The 21,709-nt window shown below is 36.1% G+C and overlaps 2 protein-coding genes and 1 long non-coding RNA gene across 3 annotated transcripts; 2 read left to right on the forward strand and 1 right to left on the reverse strand.

Moving 5' to 3' along the window:
- Positions 1–2,170: 2,170 nt before the first annotated feature.
- On the forward strand, positions 2,171–2,994 carry LOC127522747 (uncharacterized). The gene is made up of 2 exons (XR_007932680.1): positions 2,171–2,416; positions 2,804–2,994. It is a non-coding gene; the product is annotated as an uncharacterized LOC127522747 (long non-coding RNA).
- Positions 2,995–5,900: 2,906 nt separating this feature from the next.
- Positions 5,901–10,611, forward strand: cfap92 (cilia and flagella associated protein 92 (putative)). The gene is given in 3 exon segments (XM_051912795.1): positions 5,901–6,434; positions 6,523–6,761; positions 6,763–10,611. Coding segments are annotated over 3 exon segments (1,143 nt in total). The 5' UTR covers positions 5,901–6,113; the 3' UTR covers positions 7,346–10,611.
- A 231-nt stretch (positions 10,612–10,842) lies between these two features.
- acad9 (acyl-CoA dehydrogenase family, member 9) lies at positions 10,843–21,312 on the reverse strand. Its single transcript, XM_051912794.1, has 18 exons — positions 21,051–21,312; positions 20,720–20,813; positions 19,868–19,969; positions 19,674–19,780; positions 19,471–19,571; positions 19,303–19,381; positions 19,039–19,213; positions 18,266–18,339; positions 18,105–18,180; positions 17,945–18,015; positions 17,727–17,846; positions 17,495–17,623; positions 16,420–16,499; positions 16,191–16,317; positions 15,821–15,898; positions 13,277–13,405; positions 12,585–12,657; positions 10,843–12,340 (listed from the first exon to the last, which is right to left on the reverse strand). Exons 1-18 carry the CDS (start codon positions 21,228–21,230, stop codon positions 12,240–12,242), a joined length of 1,896 nt encoding a protein of 631 aa, XP_051768754.1. The 5' UTR covers positions 21,231–21,312; the 3' UTR covers positions 10,843–12,239.
- Positions 21,313–21,709: the final 397 nt, after the last annotated feature.

Below are 21,709 nucleotides of genomic sequence, written 5' to 3' on the forward strand. Positions count from 1 at the left end.
AAGAGACAAAAATAGCCTACATATGCCTACATACAATTAAATAATGCAATAACTAAAGAACAAAAATATAACATAAATATCCTGATGTAGGCCTACATAATATATCCATACAGTATTTTATATTTTAAAAATACTGTAAAAAATATGCCCCTATAATAGGCCTACACAGAGCTTTACTTTTCCTTAAGTTTTCATTGGCTGCAAGGGAATTGTTTTATACGTAGGCTATAGCAGAAATAATCTTTTCCTTTCAACCCTCGAGTAAGTAAAAGCTTTGAAGTGCCGGTGGAGTCGAATGTCGATTGGCCACTGTGTAACTGCTGTTGACTGTAGTTACTGTTCCATGAGCCGCTTGTCATTTCCTATTTACCAGCGCGCGCTCTTCACTATGTTCACGCGACTCGGGTTGTCAAGGCGACACAAAGCATTTGATACAACAAAAGCCAAGTTTCAAAAATCTCTAAATGCTTACGCGCTCAATTAAAACATAACAGTAGCGGTGAGGGGAATGCTGGAAAACTGCTGTCAGTTAAGGTAAGTTTTGTTGAACTTTATAAAATAATAGTGCTTATTGAACAAAAACGAATGAGTAAAAATGACAATAAGATACAGATGATTTTATCATCGTTTTCCTTTTGCACTGTGGTATTGCCATCTGAAACCATTAGTTACTGTACATTAGTACCATCACAGTATTTGTTGTTAATATCTTCTAATCCAGTACCTACATTTGATCACAATGGAATGCACGGACTCGTTACCTGACATGAAGAGAAGTGAAGAAGACCGCTTTCTCAAAGATTTGTTTTTAAAATCCGAACTACTCACAGACTGTGGACCTGATGCTGACAGAAGTGAAGAAGATCCATATATGGAGATGCCAGAATCCAGTTCTGTGGTTGAACAAACCATAACAACATCCACAACAGACTCCAGCTACATTGTCACCTGTACAGTCAGCATTGCATTAGCTATCTTTAAAGGTATGGTGGTGGTATTGTTTTAATGCAGTGTTTCAGACTTGATGGTTGGAATGCATTTTGATGACAAAATTATATTTCCTATGAAATAAACTGACAATTTTATGCCTAAATAGTCATATAAAATACTTTAGAATGAATTCTGTATCTTCCTAAATCAAGAAGAACATGAGGAGAATCTTACAGATTCTGAGGAAAGCAAAGAAGAGCCAAAGCAAGACCCATCCAGTGAAGTAGTGGAGGCCCCCAGAGCTGAGGGCTATTATTGCATTGAGTACAACATGCTGCCTGATGAGCCTGAACCAACCAGAGCAGATCTAGTGATGTTTGGTGCGGCGGCTAAACTCTACATAGCGAATAAGGTAAACTATTGGAATTAATTTAGAGGTTAAGACTAAGCAGAGCTTATAATCGCTCAATTATTTATATGTAGAATAATACTAACTACTACTTTGGCCTGATAACCAAACAGTTGTTGTTGTTGTTGTTGTCAATCTATGTTAATGCATTATGCACAAGGTTTTGCATCACTGACCCAAAGAAAGCTGGGCTAGAGTTTCAATTAATTGCCTTCTTGGACTTCTATTGTGCACCTCACTGTTTAGGGCAAGCACTTTTTTGTCTACCACTTAGAAAGAATACTTTGCTCATTTGAAAATCTTTGCATGTGTGATTTAATTGTTTATCATATATATTTTTTGTGACATTAAATGTGTTATACATGCAGTACACTAACATTCAAAAGTTCGGGGTTAGTAGAATTTTTAATGTTTTCGAGTTGTGCTCTCCAAAGGACAATTTATTTGATCAAAAATACAGTAAAAATATGAAATATTATTATAATTTTAACTTTTTTTCTATTTTAATATATTTAAAATGTGTCATGTGAAGCTGAAATCCTTCAGAAATCATTCTAATATGCTGATTTGCTGCTCAAGAAACATTTCTTATTATCAATGTTGAAAACATTTGTGATGCTAAATATTTTTTGGAAACCTTAATAAATTTTTTCTGCATTCTTTGATGAATAGAAAGTTGAAAAGAACAGCATTTATTTGAAATATAAATATTTTGCAACTACAAATTTCAATTTACAATTAATTATATGTTTCCTAGCTGTAAAACTCTCTGACCCCAAACTTTTGAATGGCAGTGCAATTCTATTTTTGTCTTTTTAAAATAGAAAAATCTTCAGATGATCATGTGTTCTGACAAGGTGCTGAAGCCTTGGCGAGAAGGAAACCAGGTGTGGGTGAGTTGGTCTCAGACTCTGAAAGTCAATGTGACCAGAGAGCTCCTAATTAAAATGGCCTCCCATAAAGTCACAGTTAGAGTATGGGACAGCAAAGACAAGATATCCTTCAAAGCCAGGAATGACAGACCCAAAGGCTTCAGACTACGACAGGAGAGGTCTGGAAAGGATCCAGATCAAATGGGTACGATCTATGCCACAGTTTTATTGAGTGTGCTTCCAGTGAGGTTTTCCTTTAGTCTGAACACCTCTATTATACAGCAAGATCTATTCTTAGATACTGCAGAGCATGAAATGAAATGTGGCTATTATAGTGAAATAAATAAAAGAATATTTGGCTTACCCAGTTACTTCAGGATGGGGCTACAGTGTGTTTTAACTGATTTAAAGACAGTAATTTACATTACAGTAGGCAGATACATGATTATGAATCTCACGTGTGAAATTCACAACGACAGGTGCTACCCCTGACTGATCTGCTAGTTACATCCTCATATATTATACTGATGTATCAAAGCACAATAAAACATGCAGCATTTGTAGTGATTATTCTTGGAAAATGTCTTCAAAGGTAGCATCAGAAAGAAGGTTTATAAGATGAGAGCTATCTATGAGAAGGAGAACAGCAAAACAAGGAAATTTATGAAACACAGCAAAGATCCAGAATCGGCTGACTATAGGAAGCATTTGGAGCTTCGCTGTGACACAGGGATGACATAATGCTAATGTTTATACTGTATGCTAATAAAAGACTTACTATGATCATGATTATGTTTTTCAACAATATGCATAGGTTTGATTGTGTATAGTCATAATGCCAAAGTAACATTATATGGAAAAAGTACAGTTACAGGGATTGGTAAGATTTTTTTTTTTTTTTTTTTTTTTTTTAAGAAATCTCTTATTCTCACCAAAGCTGCATTTAATTGATCACAAATACAGTAAACCCAGAAATACTGTGAAATATTATTACAATTTAAAGTAAGTGTTTTCTATTTGAATATACTTTAAAATGTAATTTATTCCTGTGATGGCAAAGCAGCCATTACTCCAGTCATCATTAAGTTGGCTTGAAAAAGCCAACTTACTGATCTGTTATATAAACTTCTTCTTCTTCTTCTTCTTCTGAGCCAAATTTTAGACTGCATCTCCTCCTAGAGCTTTAAAGCTACAGCCACCAAACTCAGCTCAGACCTTCAGACTATTCTGAAGTTAGTTGCTATATCTTTTCAGACTGATCCGACTTACGGTTTTCCTAAAAATGCTGATCAAAACTTGGAAAAATGTACTATTTATAAGCCATTTAAACTCATTCAAACTCATAAACTAACTATCTAACTAATATCTATCTAACTAACTAACTAACTATCTATCTAATATCTATCTATCTATCTAATATCTAACTATCTATCTATCTATCTATCCACACACACTCACACACTCACTCTCACATACTCACATTTACTCAGACTCACACACTCGCTAGCTTTTAAACTACTAAACTAAAACTTGAACCTGAAAAGCTTCAAACATCAAGCTTTTAAAACTACTCCAAACTTTCTGGCTAGGCTTTTTCAAGCCAACTTGAAGTTTGTCTACGAACTTTACTCATCTAGTTTATTATTGTAACTGTTGAAAACAATTGTGCTTTATTATATTTTTGTGCAAACCATGATACATTTTTTCAGGATATTTTGATGAATAAAAAAAGTTCAACAGAGAACAACATTAATTTTAAATATTAATCTTTTGTAACAATATAAAATACTTTACTGTAATTTTATTCAATTTAAAGCATTAGTTCACTTTAAAATGAAAATGACATTTAAAATGAGATTTACTCACCCTCAAGTCATCCTAGGTGTATATGACTTTCTTCTTTCTGATGAACACAATCTGAGTTATATTAATAAACATCCTGATGCGTCCAAGCTTTATAATGGCAGTGAATGGGGCCAAAGAGTTTGAAGCTCAAGAAAGTGCATCCATCCATCCATCAAAAACGTACTCTACGTCGCGTCAATTACGCTTTTTTCATAAGTTGAATAGGGAAGGCGTAGGACATAGAGTAAGCGTTTTGAACTGCGAGAGGCGTTACACTTTCTTCGTAAGCTGAATATGAATACTTTGTAACTTGTTAAATATGGATATTTTTCTTAACAAATGCATTGCATTGCTTCAGAAGGCCTTTATTAACCCCCCGGAGCCGTGTGAAGTATGTTTATGATGGATGGATGCACTTTCTTGAGCTTCATACTCGTTGGCCCCATTCACTGCCATTATGCGTCAAGATATTTATGAATATATGTCCGATTGTGTTTCAGAAAAGAAGAAATTCATATACACCTAGGATGGCTTAAGGGTGAGTAAATCTTGATGTAACTGTCATTTTAAAGTGAACTATTCCTTTAACGCATCCTCACTGAATAAAAGTATTAATTTCATTAAAAAAACCTACTAACCCTAAACTTTTGAACGGTAGTGTAAATCTACCATTTTAAGGATTGATGATTTAATACTTTTTAATATTTGTGATTGCTTATTAAATAGCTTGATACATCTATATACACACACTCTGTATATGCTGGGTTGTTTCAGCCCTTGTTTGGGTCAAACGGACAAACCTAACCATTGGGTTTAAAAATGTAATTAAAAAATGTAAACTAAAGGTTGGTTTTGTCCATATTTGACCCAAACATGGGTTGAAACAACACAGCATTTCTTTTTAGAGTGCACAAATTCCCTTATCACAATTTTATCATTGTCGCTCTTGAAATTGCATGTCAGTGGTCACTTTACTTCTCACTTTCTTTTAGTTCCCATTCAGAGTGGCTTAACAAAAGAAAAGAGCCAAATAGAATCCACTGAGGAGACACTCTTCCAGAAACCCACTCAGGAGATTGCACAACTCATGGAGGTGAAACAGGAAAAGGAGGCCGCCTCACTGGAACTTTGTTTCACTCCTCTTCTTGCAGGTAGTTTCTTCCTAGCAACCTCAGAAGTCTCTATAAAGTACATGTATGTTTGTTGAACATGTAAATATTCATGTTCTTGTATAGCATTACCATTAGACAGAGTAAGACACTTGCATTAAAATCCTTATGGTAGTTTTAGGGTCAAGTAGCCAAAAGCAGTTGTATTCTCCCACTCATATGGCTCTCATACACAGGTTTCCTGTAAGTGAATGTTATGTTTATACAATACATCATGAACATGACTTTAGCAAGGCAGCCAGCCATTTAGGGGCTGTTTCCCTTATGCCGGAGCGCTGTGGGGTGGATCTGTGTAAGGGGGCTTCCCTGCAGGGTCCTTGCTACTTAGCCACTAATTGGCTGTGGAATGGCACCAGCCAAAGCCGACCGACTGCTTCTTTAGCTTTTGATGTGTCTCATCCAGACCCCCAGCAGGAGCTCCTGATGAAAGCCTTCGCTTGGGAAATATTTTAGCCTTGTTCCCATAAAGCCGAGCCAGACAAATCACATGTAGCTCCTTTCATTGCAGGGTTGGATTTTTACAGGATGGAGGCTATCATCCAATCCTGTTAGTATTTTGCCAAACTATTATCCATTAAAGACAGAATTTTCATATGCACTTTATTAGAATTACAGCTATGTAGAATGATATGGGAGTGAAGGACATTCCCATAGTTGGACTATGACATTTACACTACAGATCGAAAGTAAGGTCTGTACTTTTTTTGAGAGAAGCCAATAATTTTATTCAGCAAGGAAGGATGCATTGACCAAAACTGACATTAAATACACTTATAATGTTACAAACGAGTTCAAATTCCTTTATAAATAAATCCTGCTCTTTTGAACTTCCTATAAATCAAAGACAATTATCACAATATTACTGTTTTTTACTGTATTTTTAATCAAATGAATGCAGCCTTGGTGAGCATAAGAGACGTCTTTCAAAACCTTACTGACCCCAAACCTTTGAATGGTAGTGTATATGTAATATATTTTTCAAACATTAGCTATCTGACTGTCATATACCCTCTCTTCATCTTAGGGAGTATGATGCTCATTGACTGCCTGGGATTCTGTTCCAGAGAGGTGAAAGAGGGATTCTGGAAAATCACTCTGGATCAGCCACTTATATCTGAGCAGCTAAAAGCTGAACTCAATCCACTAGTCATCACAGTTTTATCCGCTTCTTCTCTGCCATCGTCTCCCTTTCCTTTCCATGTACTTAAGGTATGCTATTTCAGAAATGATTAGTTGCATTATTCAACACTAATATATTACATTAAACACAGGTATAATCATATTAATCTTTCAACAGGAGACATGTCTTCCTGTCTACTGCCAGTACAAGTTCCACAACATGCCTATTTACAGAACCAAAGGTCATGATCACAATGGTAACTTCAAGGATGTGAATGTGATTTTTACCCGTCCAAGCACTGGAAAGTTGTTTGAGTTTCTTAGAGGTCCACCTATGGAGATCGAAGTCCATGATCGGGATAGAAAAAATGAAAAACACAGCACACCCACTGTATTTAGGACTGACCCCAATGACACCAATGCAGATCTATGGACTATTCATAAAGACAGATACTGAACACCATGATCCACATGGAATAGCAAAACTAGATCTTTCAGATCTTCTCCAAGGATGCTGATATTTGAATCTGACATTACCCATTATGTGTTCTCCTTCTGAGAAAAATGAACAGAGAAGTTCTTCTGAGATTTCCTCAGATATTGCAATGCCAGTTGGTCATTATCTTGAAGCTGACTCCCAACTGAAAGTCCAGGTGCAGATAGCTTACCCCCTCCATCCTGAAGATGGCGATATTGAAGGAGATTGTCCTTTTGGTTGCATCATTTATGTCTTTAAGTGTAACAATACTCACATCTTAGCAAAACTGACATCTGAAATTCTACAAATTAATGCAGATGCTTTCCAACTAAATCATTATCCAGAGGAAACCATTCAAAGTGTCCTATCAGATCATAAAATAAGTGCCAAAGAAAGAGAGAACAAAAGGCTGAATTTTCTCACTGGATTTCATATGATGGATAAGGCTCTACACCTTTTTGTTCTGGAAGGATTGAAGGATCAAGCAGTCAAAAGACTGTGGACTACTGTGCCTATAAAGTAAGAAAGTCATCATTTAAAATGCTCCCACATGTGCACAACATTTAACAATATGCAGCAAAGCAAAAATTCCTGAAGATCATACAGGCCGATCTGATCTTTTCCAGGTTGAATGGAGATGAGGAGGAACAGGTGACTGTGCTGTATAACTCAAAATTGAGTTTCTCAGAGCGACTACATGACATGCTTGATGTGGGCCTGAGTCCGATTTGCCTCAAGACACTTGAGACCATTATGATGGAGCCTCTGGTGTTTATCAGGAATTCGGTTCCTTGTGCCTGTCTTGAAGCCATGAAACGGTATAATTGCAATTACACCCAAAGAACAGATCTTCTTACAGGTTTCAGCGTGGTCCTTTTTTTCTTGTTTTTCTCAATAGGCTATAAGAAAGAACAGTGTAGTCAAACCATAATACTCTACTAATCCAATCAATTTCAACATCCAAGTACTATTTGTACTTGGATGCAATATACTTCACAAAAAAGCATATGGTGTGGTATTTGCTAAACCTAGAGGAACAAATGTTGTGAAATACAGCGATATTGCTCAAGAAAGTTTAAATGTTTGCAACTAACCTTTTAGTATGAGCCACATCCATCAAGCCAAGAAGCTTCAAGAAGCAGTGCACTTCAACCTGTTCCCGTCAGCCGACATGGTTCTCAGTTTAAGGAAGGAGTTTGGATCGGATCTCGGGATAGGAGAGTTATGCATGGCAACAGAGTCCCAGGAATCTCAGGATATACCTGATCATCGTAACATCAGAGAGAGAACTCGCACACCTCTAGACAACTTCAACACAGGATATCTCCAATGGAAACAGAATGAGGGCAATAATGTGAAAGACTTCCTTCAGGTAATGAATTACTGATATGTTTAACAAAAAATTACCACCTTATACAAAGGGGAGGAAATTGAGTTTGCAATTGATTAAATGCATTTTTTATTTCAGGCAAATATTGAACATGTCCATAGGGCAAGTAGCGACTTACGAAAGTCAAAGCCTAATGTGCTTTTGCATAATGTAACTGACGATCAGACCATCTATTACCACAATGTTCAAACAATGAACTCTCCAACTCAGGGTGGAGAACTACTCTACAGAGAACCATCAAAGGTTGGCATCAATTTCCATGAAATATATAAAAAACAACTTCTAAGCCTTTATTTAGCAATGCCAAACTGTAAGTGAAATGTGGCTATTTTTTCTCTTTCTAGGACTCCACTTGCATTCGCTTCTCTTACCTAGGTTTTAGGAGCAGTATTGAATCTAACCAACACCCAAAGTGCCCAGACAATGCTCGGATAGAGGAGCTGAGAATGGTGCTGTTGGGGTCATGCCATACCACTGTTACCCCCATCTGTGTCATGTTTCTCTCTCAGTGCAATGTCAACTTTATGGGCATTCCTAAGAGCTTAAGCAAAAAGATAGAGTTTTACTGATGTTTACCTACCTTGCCCACCTCTTTACAGATCTCCAGACCTTTAAAACAGTATTTATGACAAGTATGGTGACAGGGCTAACACTGATTGACTCATGGGACACAAAGCATTATCTAGAAGCATGTGGTTGGCTGAAATTGATTTATCTGCCTTTCAGAGTCTTTAACTTATTGTTCCCTGCTGAACATGAGCATAGCGCCCAAAAATGTGAACCTTACAGATGACAGATTGATGTTATCATTAGCAGTTTCTCCCATTTAAGCAACTGAATGTGTTATGTTTGTGTCCCCCCCCCCCCAAAAAAGGGAGTAGATGGACAAGTTTGACCGTTGTACTTAAGTCTCACGCCTGACATTATGTTCTAAAAACGTGGTGCTCAAGAAGTTCACCTTAAAAACTTACCTTAAAATAGCATACCTTAATATTTCTAGAATTGTGTTTTTTTTTATTCTACTGCCCAGCTGCGTTTCACATATTTAAACACAAAAATGTGTTCTGTGTGAATGTCCCCTAAAACAATCGATCTAGCAACATGAGCAAAACACTGCAACAACATTACGTTAATATGACTGAAGTTCTCTGATGTAATTTTCACTACAATCGATAATTGAGACGCAAGGTGGCGCCAGATGTGTTTGAATGCAACATGAAAAGTGGCACCGAACAAGCGGACTGAAATAACATTGCCATGGAAGATGGTGAATATTATAAAATATCGGACCGCTGAATGAAAAGACTAGTGATGGGAGAAACTAAGCTTTTCGAAACTTTGAATCAATCGAACCAATTGCTTCACTAACTGATTCACTGACACTTCAGCCCAAACATGAATAGCACCACCTCTAACAAACCAATTCAAGTCAGTCAATCTATTAAATGTAATGTAGCCTACAAATAATTAAATGCCATTAAATATAAAATTTGTATTCTTTTATTATTTTGTAATGCTTGTTTTGTGTTATTAGGCAGGGCTTGGCAAACTAGATTAATTAGAAGCAGTTAAATATAATTCTCCTTTTTGTATTATACACACATAAGTATTAAAATTCATGAAATGAATTAAAAATGAACTGACCCGGAATCAGTTAAAACCATTGGACACTCGTTCATGAGAAAACCAAATCAATGTCATCTGGTGACGAACCTTCGGAATTTTGAAATGTTTTGAAACCAAGGTTTAAAACAGTAAGACGTAACAAAGCCTTGTTTACTGAAATCACGTTAACTTGGCAAATTTGAAACAAGCTCCGAACCACTGATTCGAAACAAAGATTTGTAAATGATTCAAAAGCACCCATCACTAGCAGCGACTAGTCCAGCCTAAGACGTCACACCCACTGACTGAACGTTTGATGCATATGGCCAAAGACTATAGGGACTTTGATATGGCACTTAACTGGAAACACTTCAGGATTTTCGAAGTCGTATGTATGTAAAGTTCGGGGCTCCGCTGTTGCAGTAAACTTGCAAAACGTTCTTGAATGAATAATTTATTAGATGCACGGAGGTATGTCATTGTAGTGACACCAACTTTACATTTTCACGCCCCTAAACATGGCACGGAACAAACAAACATTGATTGGTTGCGTTACATGTCAATAAAACATCTTCTTGGGCGGTCCTTGGCCAATGAAAGCTGCGATAGAGTCCAGACCATCTGCCATCAGTCTGAAGACTAAGCAGAGACTGACCAATTAGAATTGTGTATTCCAGAAAGCTGTTATAATCATCAGCATCCTTGATCATTTGATACTAAAGTGACTCATTTTACCATGTATTTCGCTTAGGAGAGGCTCTCCATGAGGATTCTCAGTACAACAGGTGTCAGAGGAAGATGTTGCTTGGCGAGAGCTCAACAGGAAGTGGTAGACTTCCCGAGTTCAAATGTCACATGAAGAGAGCAGGCCTGGATAAGCTACAAGACATACTGAAGGACAAGCCAATGAAATATTCTCTGAAAAAGCCAGGAATGGCTTTAAAAGAAAAATAAATAAATAACCTTTCTTGAGATTTCCCAAAATAACATTACTGCAGAAAATAATAGTATGTATGAGTAAAATATAATTTTTTTAAATTATGCAAGTTTTATTGTTAGATAAGTTAATATGGATACTGATGTACATATTTTCTTGACAAACTCAACAAACTGTAAGAATTTGTAGTCTGCCTCGACCCAGATTCCACTCCAAAGTATATTTTAGAATGAGTTCATCCCCAAAATGGCTTAATTATCATAGAGAAGAAGAAAGTCAACAGTTATGTTGTTTCTGCATCATTTGGGATAATCACATCCTGAACAAATGGTGATCAATTGTAGAATGGTAATGGATGTGGGACAGTGGGAACCATCTCAGACAATGAGGTGTCACAACTTATTAACATACAGACCACAGCTGGTAAAACATGAGAAACTACATTTACATGATGAGTGGTAAACTGTAAACAGGATAAAAGGCTTGAGATTTGGATGTTCTGGGTTCATTCTGACACCGGTAAACCCAAGGTGCTTCATGTACTTTGTCACTGCTATGCTGCAATAAACTTCTTCATCAAGATCTTCAACGTCCTCATCATTTTTTCCTACAAAACATATTTCAGTATGCTTTTAAACAGTTTAAGCTTGCTATTCGAGATCTAATTCCTGTTTTTCCCCTCAGCCTATTCCCGCTATTTCTGTGGTCCAGCCTTCTGAAACGACTGGCTCAGCAGATAGGGAGGCCAATATTCCATTTTGTCCGGGACCTTTTCAGAACCACAGCCTGAGCCGGGACAAAAACGCAATTCCAAAGGTACCCATCCCAGTACAGCAAATTCCACTTCTGGTTAGAAATAATCCTTGTGCTTTCATTTGTACCATTTTAAATTAATATACCACAACTTGGAAAGGAACATGAACCATTCAGACAACTGATATAAACTCACTTCTTGGAAGTGTTTCTGGCATGGATAAATGAGAAAAAAAATGAAACAATCAACAAATTTTAAACCTTAACCTCATAACTGTTCTGACATTAACGCTTGGATTTTTAACAGGGATTACTGGAGGCAACATTCATTCCTGCACAAGCGAAGTGCTTTACTTTTCACGGATGAAGAGAAAAGCATACACTCCTTCCAGAAACCTGCTGTCCACAGACGCCTATGAAAAGTGCCCACTTCAAACACAGCAGAAACATTATAGAAATTAGAACTAACAAAGGCATCACCTTACATGTGCATTAAAGGTACTGCTTAGATTTTATGTCCTTCAACCAGTATTAAGCAGCACTTAGGTGGCACTATGTCATAGAAAACTGATATAAAAAGAACTAAAGCATTATAAAGTGAGGCTCAGTCATTACTGCTATTGTGAGAAACAAGTTATATTTAATTGAATAACCACAGGAGTTACTCTCACTTCTTTCGGGTTAAACTGAGACACATGGGTGTGGGAAGCCTGTCGGACAACGAGAGCCATGTCAAAAGGTCCTGTCCAGAGGATGTGAGCAGACATACGCCCTCTTGGATAAGACCTCCTGGGCGATCTTCTTTATGTTGGCATCGTTGTTCTCCGGGGAATCTGGAGAGAACACACAACCCAATCATTCACTAAATCTGAACGTTCTGATCTAATGCGTCGCATTGACTGGAGTTATTAGGCGGATGGTAATTGGAACAGCATGAAGAGCGCATGCAAGTGTTAGTGACTGACTTATGGTTTGTAAGGTTGTGGAGGAAATTCTACAACATGTGCAAGCGCTTTGTCTTGCTATGCAATAAAACGAGGAGGGCTGGTATCAATTATAGCTGTGCATTTTACTCACTTTTTTGAAGCTGAGTCAACAAGAAGTTGTTCTTGAAATGAGCATCCTTGCAGAAAGTGTTGGTGAGCAGCACCTGAAAGCCAGTAGAGATTTAACAAGGTCGTTTACATTAACGATTTTAAAATTAACGTGCAAGCAAATTTTCTTGATAATGAAGTTTTTGTTGGCAAAACTCTGTGACCTTAGAATAAATTTAACAGAAGGAGAATTGACAGAAAAACAACAACATGGAATTATGAAATTAATGTTTTAAAGCATGTTGGATAAAGCCAATGCAAGCAATCAGCACAGTCACAGCCTGACAAGTCACTCAATTATTTCAATTGTTTCTCTCATGCAAAATCAAAACCGCTCTGCTGCTATAAATTACAATTCAGCTTATTGAAATGCCTCCCAGGACTTCTGAGAAGAAATGCATTTTTTTTTTTTCACATTGCAACATCCACAAACAAGAAAAATCATCCTTTTAAGTTGAGTACTCTCTCTTCTCAGTTAATGAACCATTTCTTTTTTTCTGCCCTAATCTGTACTCATTCACCTCTGCATCCTTCATTTAAATGCTTTGACTGAACAATGAACAGAAAAGGGTGATGTATCGAGACAAGTCTCAATACTGAGAATTGATTTACAGGTCCAGGTTACACTTTGGCTGAGCTTGTGACCTCAGTGTGGAAGGTTTAAGAGTCTGTTACCTCATGGTCATGGTTGTGCAGGCCGATGCTGATGGAGCGACTGGTGCGGGACAGGACGGCTGTCATGGCGTAGAGGTTAATTAATACATCTGCAACTTTCTTCAGCACAAGCTGCTCCTCAACGATTGTCTGAAACAGGCCAAGTTACAAATGTTTTAATCTGTGATATTAGAGGTTTTTTTTGTTTGTTTGTTTGTTAAAAGTCTTTCTATAAAAATTAAAATGCTATGCAATAAAAAAAAAAAGTATTTTTTGTGTAATTTGGAGATTGTAAGTCTCTTATGCTCACCAAGGCTGCATTTGTTTGATTAAAAATACAGTGAAAACAGTAATATTGTGAGATATTATTGCAATTTAAAATAACTGTTTTCTATTTAAATATGTGTGACCCATGCTGGCAAAATAAGTCGCAATGAGCATTTTTTTTTTTTAACAATCTCTATTAAAATGGAGTCAGTAAAGAAAGAGAAAAATCGAGTTAAAGTTTTCTGAAGGTTCCGAAACAAAATCACCTAGCACCCATACCTTAAAATCCCTGTTAATAACACCAAATTTGGCACACACCAAGCCAAATACAAATATCTATAGGAAAAATATATATTCAACTTTTTTCAATATTTTACTTCAATATTTTGAAGTACTGTGATTCTGTTTATGTGTATATCGGGATCGCGCGCTGTCTGAGGCGGCTTAGTTTGGATCTGTCAGTCAGCGGGAGTAAGACTGATTTGTTTACTTCAGCGTGAATATGAAAATCACATTTCATTGGTCCAGACTCATGCCATCAAAAATTCGCTATGAATACTCAAAGTTGGAATGCTGCGATTTAAAACAATACCAAACTTGAGGAATGATGAGGAAGTTGCTGAGGCGAGAGGTGAAGTGAGCAGAGAAAAATGTCATTTTTCATGGACAAAGAAAAGGTACTCCTCTCAGAAAACATACAAATAAAGATACTTTTACATGTTTAATTGCTATTTGAAGCATTGGGATCGCTAGATGAGGGCTTAATGAACTCATTTTTGTGAAAAGCTCAAATTCGACCAAAATCGACATTTTTGACTTGTTTTGCCTGTAGCTCGTGCGCATTCCGACATTTCCTCATTATTACTCCAGTCTTCAATGTCACATGATCCTTCAGAAATCATTCTAATATGCTGATTTGGTGCTCAAGAAACATTTCTGAAAACAGTTGTGCTTAATATTATTGTGGAAACTAATGAATAGAAATAATTTTTTTTTGTAACATTATGTCTTCACTCATTTGATAAATGTAATGCATCTTTTTCTGAATTAAAGAATTAATTTCTTTAAAAATAAATAATATTTTACTGACCCCAAACTTTTGAACAGCAGTGTACACTACCAGACACACTTTACTAAATGTATGTTTCTCATGATTTTAAAAAACATTTTTGTTCTAAAAGTTTATGCTTGGAATTAGCTTTGTAGGTAAATATTAATTCTGTTTTAATATATACATTTATTTTCAAAAGTAATTAAAAAAAAAAAAAAAAGGTTTGTTTTGCTTAATTTATTTTTAGTCACTGTATAATGCTGTTGCTTTCATTTGTGTTATTTCACAGTTTTGATTACAATGAACAATAAAATTTAGAAAATAATAAGTATTTCAAACCTGTGGTAGTAAATGTTAATAATAAACATGTAAGCACAGATTTGTCTGTTTCTAGAATTGAACAGTGTCGGAAAATTATATTTCAAGATGTTTCAGTTGATCTAGGTCATTCAAAGTAGGACAAATCAAGGCCGTCCTTACGGTAATACCCATAAAGAGACAAGACGTGCCTGCCTTCTACAGTTCGTATTTCACACAGCATGTAGGCAAAAACTCTGCGGCGGGGGGATTTATTCCTTTAAATGTTTCCTGCAAACGAGAATGAATGAAGATGAAATGTGGTGCGCTCCAACAGAAAAAACAGTGCGTGGAAATCTGAAGCACTTCCAGGCTGCTCTCTTGTGACTGCAGTCTGATTACAATAGCAAGGCCACACAGACGTTCATTCAGAAAAGAGAGAGTGAGGCCAGCTGTGTCACACATGAACATTACCTCAGCCCAACAGGAAAGAAGGGACCAGAGACGAGGTCCCAGCAGTGCTAACGGCCCACGCTAATTGCCTTGTGCGTTACGATAGCAACCGAAAGAAATAACACGCCTGTACGTTAAACGAATGGTCATTTATTATTTTCTGGCAGTATCTGAGGAATGTGGACAAACTCGGATTAAAAACTGATGGTGGGGAAAATGTGAGATTGATGGGAATGGTGACTTTGAAGCTTGGCTTACTATAAATATAGCATAGTTTATATGCAGAAAGAGAGTTTTGCTTTGGCATGATATTATCCATCATCCAGAGTCTGATCAAAATAAATAAAAATTGTGAACACTGAAGTAAAAAATTAATAAAATTCAGTAAAATTATACAATAAATAATAATAATTTCTTTTATTTAAAATCAAACCAGCTGCAAAGCTTCAAAATAATGTAATAAATAATAAACTAAATAGTTTCATGCTAAACCTTACCTTTCCATATCGGTACAGTAAGCTTTCCACAGTAGAGCCGAAGAGTGCAGCGTTCTGCTCGAACATTTTGGCGCTCTCCTGTGGGAGAAAGATGACATCATCACTTCACTGAGAACAAGCTGGGTTCAATTACTCGACCACACGTGTTTTAAGGAGAGATCAGAAGGAAGGATTCCGCCTGATGAAATGTCACTGGCAGGAGAACTAGAGGAGATCAGATGTGAGGGTGACAGGACTTTTACTGGACATCCCTGAGCTGCTGTTAATATTACCATGACGTAGTCCGTACATTCATTTTATGACCACTGGTGTCATTTTACTATATATTATTGCTGATTACAGTCCTATAGAGCACAAGCAGCTTCTGTACCGTCAGACTGGGGTGCACAACACCATCTTTGCCGGTCAGTCCAAAGTCCACCGTTTTCACCACTGAGTCCTTTAATTTCTTTCCCAGAATCTCGAACACCACCCCCACATTTCCCTTCTTCATCTCCCTTTGAGAAGACAATATCGCGTGTTAAAAAACGCAGCTTACTCTTAAATATGAATTAATCATGAAGGATGACAAATTATAAATGTATATATTTCTTACATACTTTATTTTTCCTGTTAGTATTTTGCCAGCATACTGCATTCCTGTAAGTGCGATGTACATCCTCAAAATCTCATTAGTGCCCTAAAAACAGAGTGAAAAAGAGAAAAGAAACAGTATTATATAATGCATTTCTCATTTAATTGTTTTTGCAAGTTCATGCTGGAAACTTACGTTTGTCAACATGCCCCCTGGTGGACAAAAATGATTTATTCACATTTTTGAATTTACATTTATTTAAAAAATGTAATCTAATAACTTGATGCACCAATTATTTAAATCTAATTAATTGCAAATAATTACATATAATAATAACAACTGATGAGAAAAACAAGCCTCAAGTTAAATTGATCCCTGCTATTAAGGTTTAATATTAAAAGTAAGATAACAAAATTATTGCTTTTAGCCTAGTTTTTGGCCACTATTTCATGTACATTTCCGTTCAGAAGATTTGTTTTCTTGAAAGAAATTAATAGTTAAGTAAGGATGTGTTAAATTAATCAGGTGACAGTAAAGACTTTTAATGTTACAAAAGATTTATTTGAAATAAATGCTGTTCTTTTGAACTTTCTATTCATCAAAGAATCATGAAAAAAAAATCCCACAAAAATATTCCACAAAGAAATGTTTCTATAGCAGCAAATCAGCATATTAGAATGATTTCTGAAAGATCATGTGACACTGAAGTCTGGAGTAATGATGCTGAAAATTCAGCTTTGCCATAACAGGAATAAATTACATTTTAAAATATATTACAATAGAAAACAGTTATTTTAAATTATAATAATATTTCACAGTATTACTGTTTACTGTATTTTTGATCAAATAAAATGCAGCCTTAGTGAGCATAAGAGACTTCTTTCAAACATTAAAAAAGAAAATGTACAGACCCCAAACCTCTGTAATGTATATTAAAAGTAAATAAAATGATTTTGCTAATTTGATTTCACAGCACACTATCTTCACAAGTCTGAGCTTGTCACAAATTCTATATAAAGCACTGAGCTTACAAATAGCTGTGCTTCCATTTCAGGTCAGTATAACACACATATTACAGCTGTAACCATGTTCTTCTGTACCTCAAATATCTGGAGGATACGGCAGTCCCTGAGGTAGCGCTCATAGGGGTAGTTCTTGGTGAAGCCCAGGCCTCCTAAAACCTGCAGGGCTTCGCTCACACAGATCCAGCTGCCCTCAGAGCTGAAGACCTGTAAAATCACCACTGAGGGTCATCTGATGATAACAGGAGCAGCTCCAGTGTGTTGTTTTTCATTTAAAAGTTCAAGTGATGATAATTTCAAGTCTCTTTACCTTGACCATAGCGGCCTCCAGAGAGCAGTCTGGGACTCCAGGTCGGTCCATCATTCCAGCAGTGAGGTAAGCCATGCTCTCCATCACAAACGCATTTATGGCCATAGTAGCAAACTTATCCTGTGTCCAAGTAAAATAAAAAAAATATGCTGAATATTAATAAAGCGAACAAATTTAACAGAATAATAATTCAATATGACTAAAAACAACATATGTACCTGAATCATTCCAAACTCAGAAAGGCTCCTGTTGAATTGTTTTCTCGTGCCTGCATATTCTGATGTCAACTCTGAAAAAAAACACATGGCATGTAAATTAATTTAAATTGATTTTAACCCAAAGGATGTGTTGTGAATTTTCAAAGAATCATGTTCTCACCAATCAGCTTCTTGATCACCCCTGCACCTGCACTGCCCATGCTGAAGCGCCCATTATTCAGAATGTTCATGGCGACCTAAAGAAGACGACACGTCGCGTGTCAATGTAACATCTTGCTATCATAGTGTTATAAAATGTGCTGGGCTGTGTGTTTGGTTCACCTTAAAACCACCACCGACTTCACCAATAACATTCTCGATTGGCACCTTGGTGTCTTCAAATGAGATCTCACAAGCTGTGGAAAGTACAAATATTCAATGAATGTGCAAGCCCAAAAAGGGGCTTAAATACCCTTTTAACTTCATTCAATGAAAGAGTAAAGTAAGCGATTTTTTTCTGTAATCTAATTACAGTTACTTCTGATAAAATGTAATTAAATACTGTATAAACTATAGAACAATTCTATATAAAACAATAGTGGATTTAAGATCAAAATTAAACATCATATGTTCACAACAATATGTTTTTAATGTAAACTTCTCCCTTTAAATACTTTGGTCAATTCAAGAATAATTTATGCAATTTAATATTATTTATATAAAAGAATTAAAAGAGTTTCATGTCTATCCTTATAATTTTCACCAATACTGTATGTATGAATATATGAATATATATATATATAATGTGTGTGTGTGTGTGTGTATGTATGTGTGTGTATATATATATATATATATATATATATATATATATATATATATATATATATATATATATATATATATATACACACACACACACACACACACATACATATATATATATATCTATCAAAAGTTTGGGGTTGATAAGATTTTTAATGTTTTTGAAATAAGTCTCTTATGCTGCATTTATTTGATCGCAAAAACAATAAAAACTGTAATACTGTGAAAAATTTTCGTAATTCAGAAAAACTATCCTAATATAAACAGAAAAGTAGGTGAAAGTTCAAACTCACTGTTTGAGCCTCTGATGCCCAGTTTGTCTTCAGGTTTGCCACTGGTGACACCACCGAACTCCCGCTCTACAATGAAAGCTGTGATCTTATCTTTCTTTTGACCATCTTTGTCAACAACTTCAGTTCTGGCAAACACGGTCATGATGTCTGCCCATCCGCCATTGGAAATCCAAAACTTGAGAGCAAACATCAACATTTAATCGAAATACAGCCAGTGAAGAGATTTCACTAAACCAGACAGAATGATTTGATTGAAGAAGTCACCTTTGTGCCATTGAGCAAGAAGTGCTTCCCATCTTCTGTCAGCGTGGCCCGTGCCTGTATAGATGCAGCATCACTGCCGCTAACACACGAGAGTACATTTCATTTAAAATCATAATCATAGCAGATTTGAAAAAGGATCAGTTCTAAATCTTAGGTGAAATACAGTACCTTCCAGGTTCAGTGAGGCAGAAAGCTGCAATATGCTCTCCTGTTGCTAGTTTGGGCAGGTATTTTGCTTTCTGAGCATCATTTCCAGCAATCAAAATTCCCTGAAATGCAGCGGCTATGTAATGTAGCTTGTCTTTAAAATATCAAACAACATAGTAATTAATATAGGACCCACAATGCAACATCGAAAGTCGTTCGCTCACCTTCAGGCCAATGGCTTGATGTGCTGCAAGCGTGACCGCAATAGACCCATCTAAAGACGTGATCTCTCCTAACCTGGCATACATGGTGTTTGAGAGGCCCAGACCACCTGGAGGAAACAGGCAAACAAGCAGATGAAACTCTCTGACAGTATATTAGAAATGATCCCTCATATGAGGTCAGAGGTCAGTCTCACCATATTCTTCAGGTATCTGGATTCCAAACAGCCCCAGTTCCTTCAGCCCATTCAAAGTCTCAGAAGGAATTACAGCCTCCTGGTCGATCTTCTTAGAATCAACTAGAGGTGATATTTGCACAAGTACAGGAGAAAAGGACATTTCTTAATCATTTGTATGAATCCAGGAAACTGCAAAAGCTGAGATCAGGTATTTTATATATAAAATTTGAAAATCTTAAACTTTTTAATTTTCGTTGTACAAATGAAAGATCTCTTTGCTTCCACTGAAGCAAAAAAAATTATATTTGTTAATTATTAATTAACTGAATTGTTATTGGGTAACTTTTGTATTAAAAGGAATTAAATAAATTAAAATATTAAAAGGGATTTAAGGGAATAACGAAAAAAAAACAAAAAAAACAAGTACAGCAAAAATTCCATGTAGTTACGAAATCAATTTAAACTATTGGCAAATTATTAAGCATCATTAAAAAAATATATTCACTCTTATTTGTATTTGTATGTATGTCAAAAACGCAAAACGTTTCTTGTTAGACCGCTGAGGCAGACCAGCCTAAAAATGTAACTTTTAAAACTTTTTTTTTGTCATTCTAACAACAGAGCTGTGTATAATGGAGTACAAAATCATCAATATCATCAAATATTAGGAGGGGCAATTTGGTTATTTTTAATTATTGGGGTTACGGCCCTGCTTTGTTATGACAAATGCTGTTTTATATTGGAAAAATTGCACATTTTCACAAGTGGACTCCACTGTGAAATATCAAAGTACGTTAGTATAATAATCCAACATACAGCAAGCTCACAATAAATGGACAAAAACACAATATATGCTTGCTTTGTACCCACCATCTTCACTGAAAAACTTCTCCACAGGCTGAACAAGTTGGTTTATCTCCTCCAGTTCTTCATTGCTGATTTCTGGGTAGGGAAAGACTTCAGCCTGAAAGATGTATGCATATATTTATTTATTTTATGTAAAGTTACAGTCTTTTACAGAATATTTATTTATTACAGAATAATGATAATAATGAAGAATATTATTGACATCATTGTCGCCATTATATATATATATATATATATATATATATATATATATATATGGTCACATTTAAATAGGTATGTCAGTTATGTAAATCATAGTAATACAACAAATTATTATGCATTTTGTTTACATTACCTTGTTTACTTTGCCCAGAAACAGATCTTTAGCATATGCCAAACTCCTCGAACTGGATCTAACGGAGCGCCGCGACTGAAAGTTATGTAGACAATCTCCTGTTTGTGCGACTCGTGCAGCGAACACATTTCTCCCAAGCTTGACCGTATTTGTCAAAAGAGTAAGTTTGGTCAGACTCATCTTCAACGTAGATACACAGCCCGATCACCCTTCGACTGGCTGAAACACCTTTCACCCATTTTCGTCTCACATTGATGACGACACGAGTCTACTAGGGTGCAGTTCTTTTCATGCCCTGCAGATGTCAGTGTTTAGCTGCAATACACATTTTGTTTATTATTCATTTCAATTCTGAGTGAAAACATTGATCGTGAATTCTTACTAGTCGCTGAATTTATCACAATTGTTACTCAGATTTATGTGGATTCCTGCGTTCAGATATTATTTAAAAAAGTATTTAGTAGTTCAGCGGGTCTCTTTCTTTGGGCAGCGATGTCGCCGTTAGTGTTGACAATGAGGATTTAACTCTCAAAGCTGCTCTATTTATAGCCTACAGCAAGCCAGACAGACACAGACAAAAAGGGCACTGAGTCCCTTTCTCACCACCTGTCTGTAGGTCACACATGCATAAGAAACAGTTTATCCAGACATTCACAACT

Source organism: Ctenopharyngodon idella, chromosome 11 (genome assembly GCF_019924925.1).
Source record: "Ctenopharyngodon idella isolate HZGC_01 chromosome 11, HZGC01, whole genome shotgun sequence".
Classification (NCBI taxonomy): domain Eukaryota; kingdom Metazoa; phylum Chordata; class Actinopteri; order Cypriniformes; family Xenocyprididae; genus Ctenopharyngodon; species Ctenopharyngodon idella.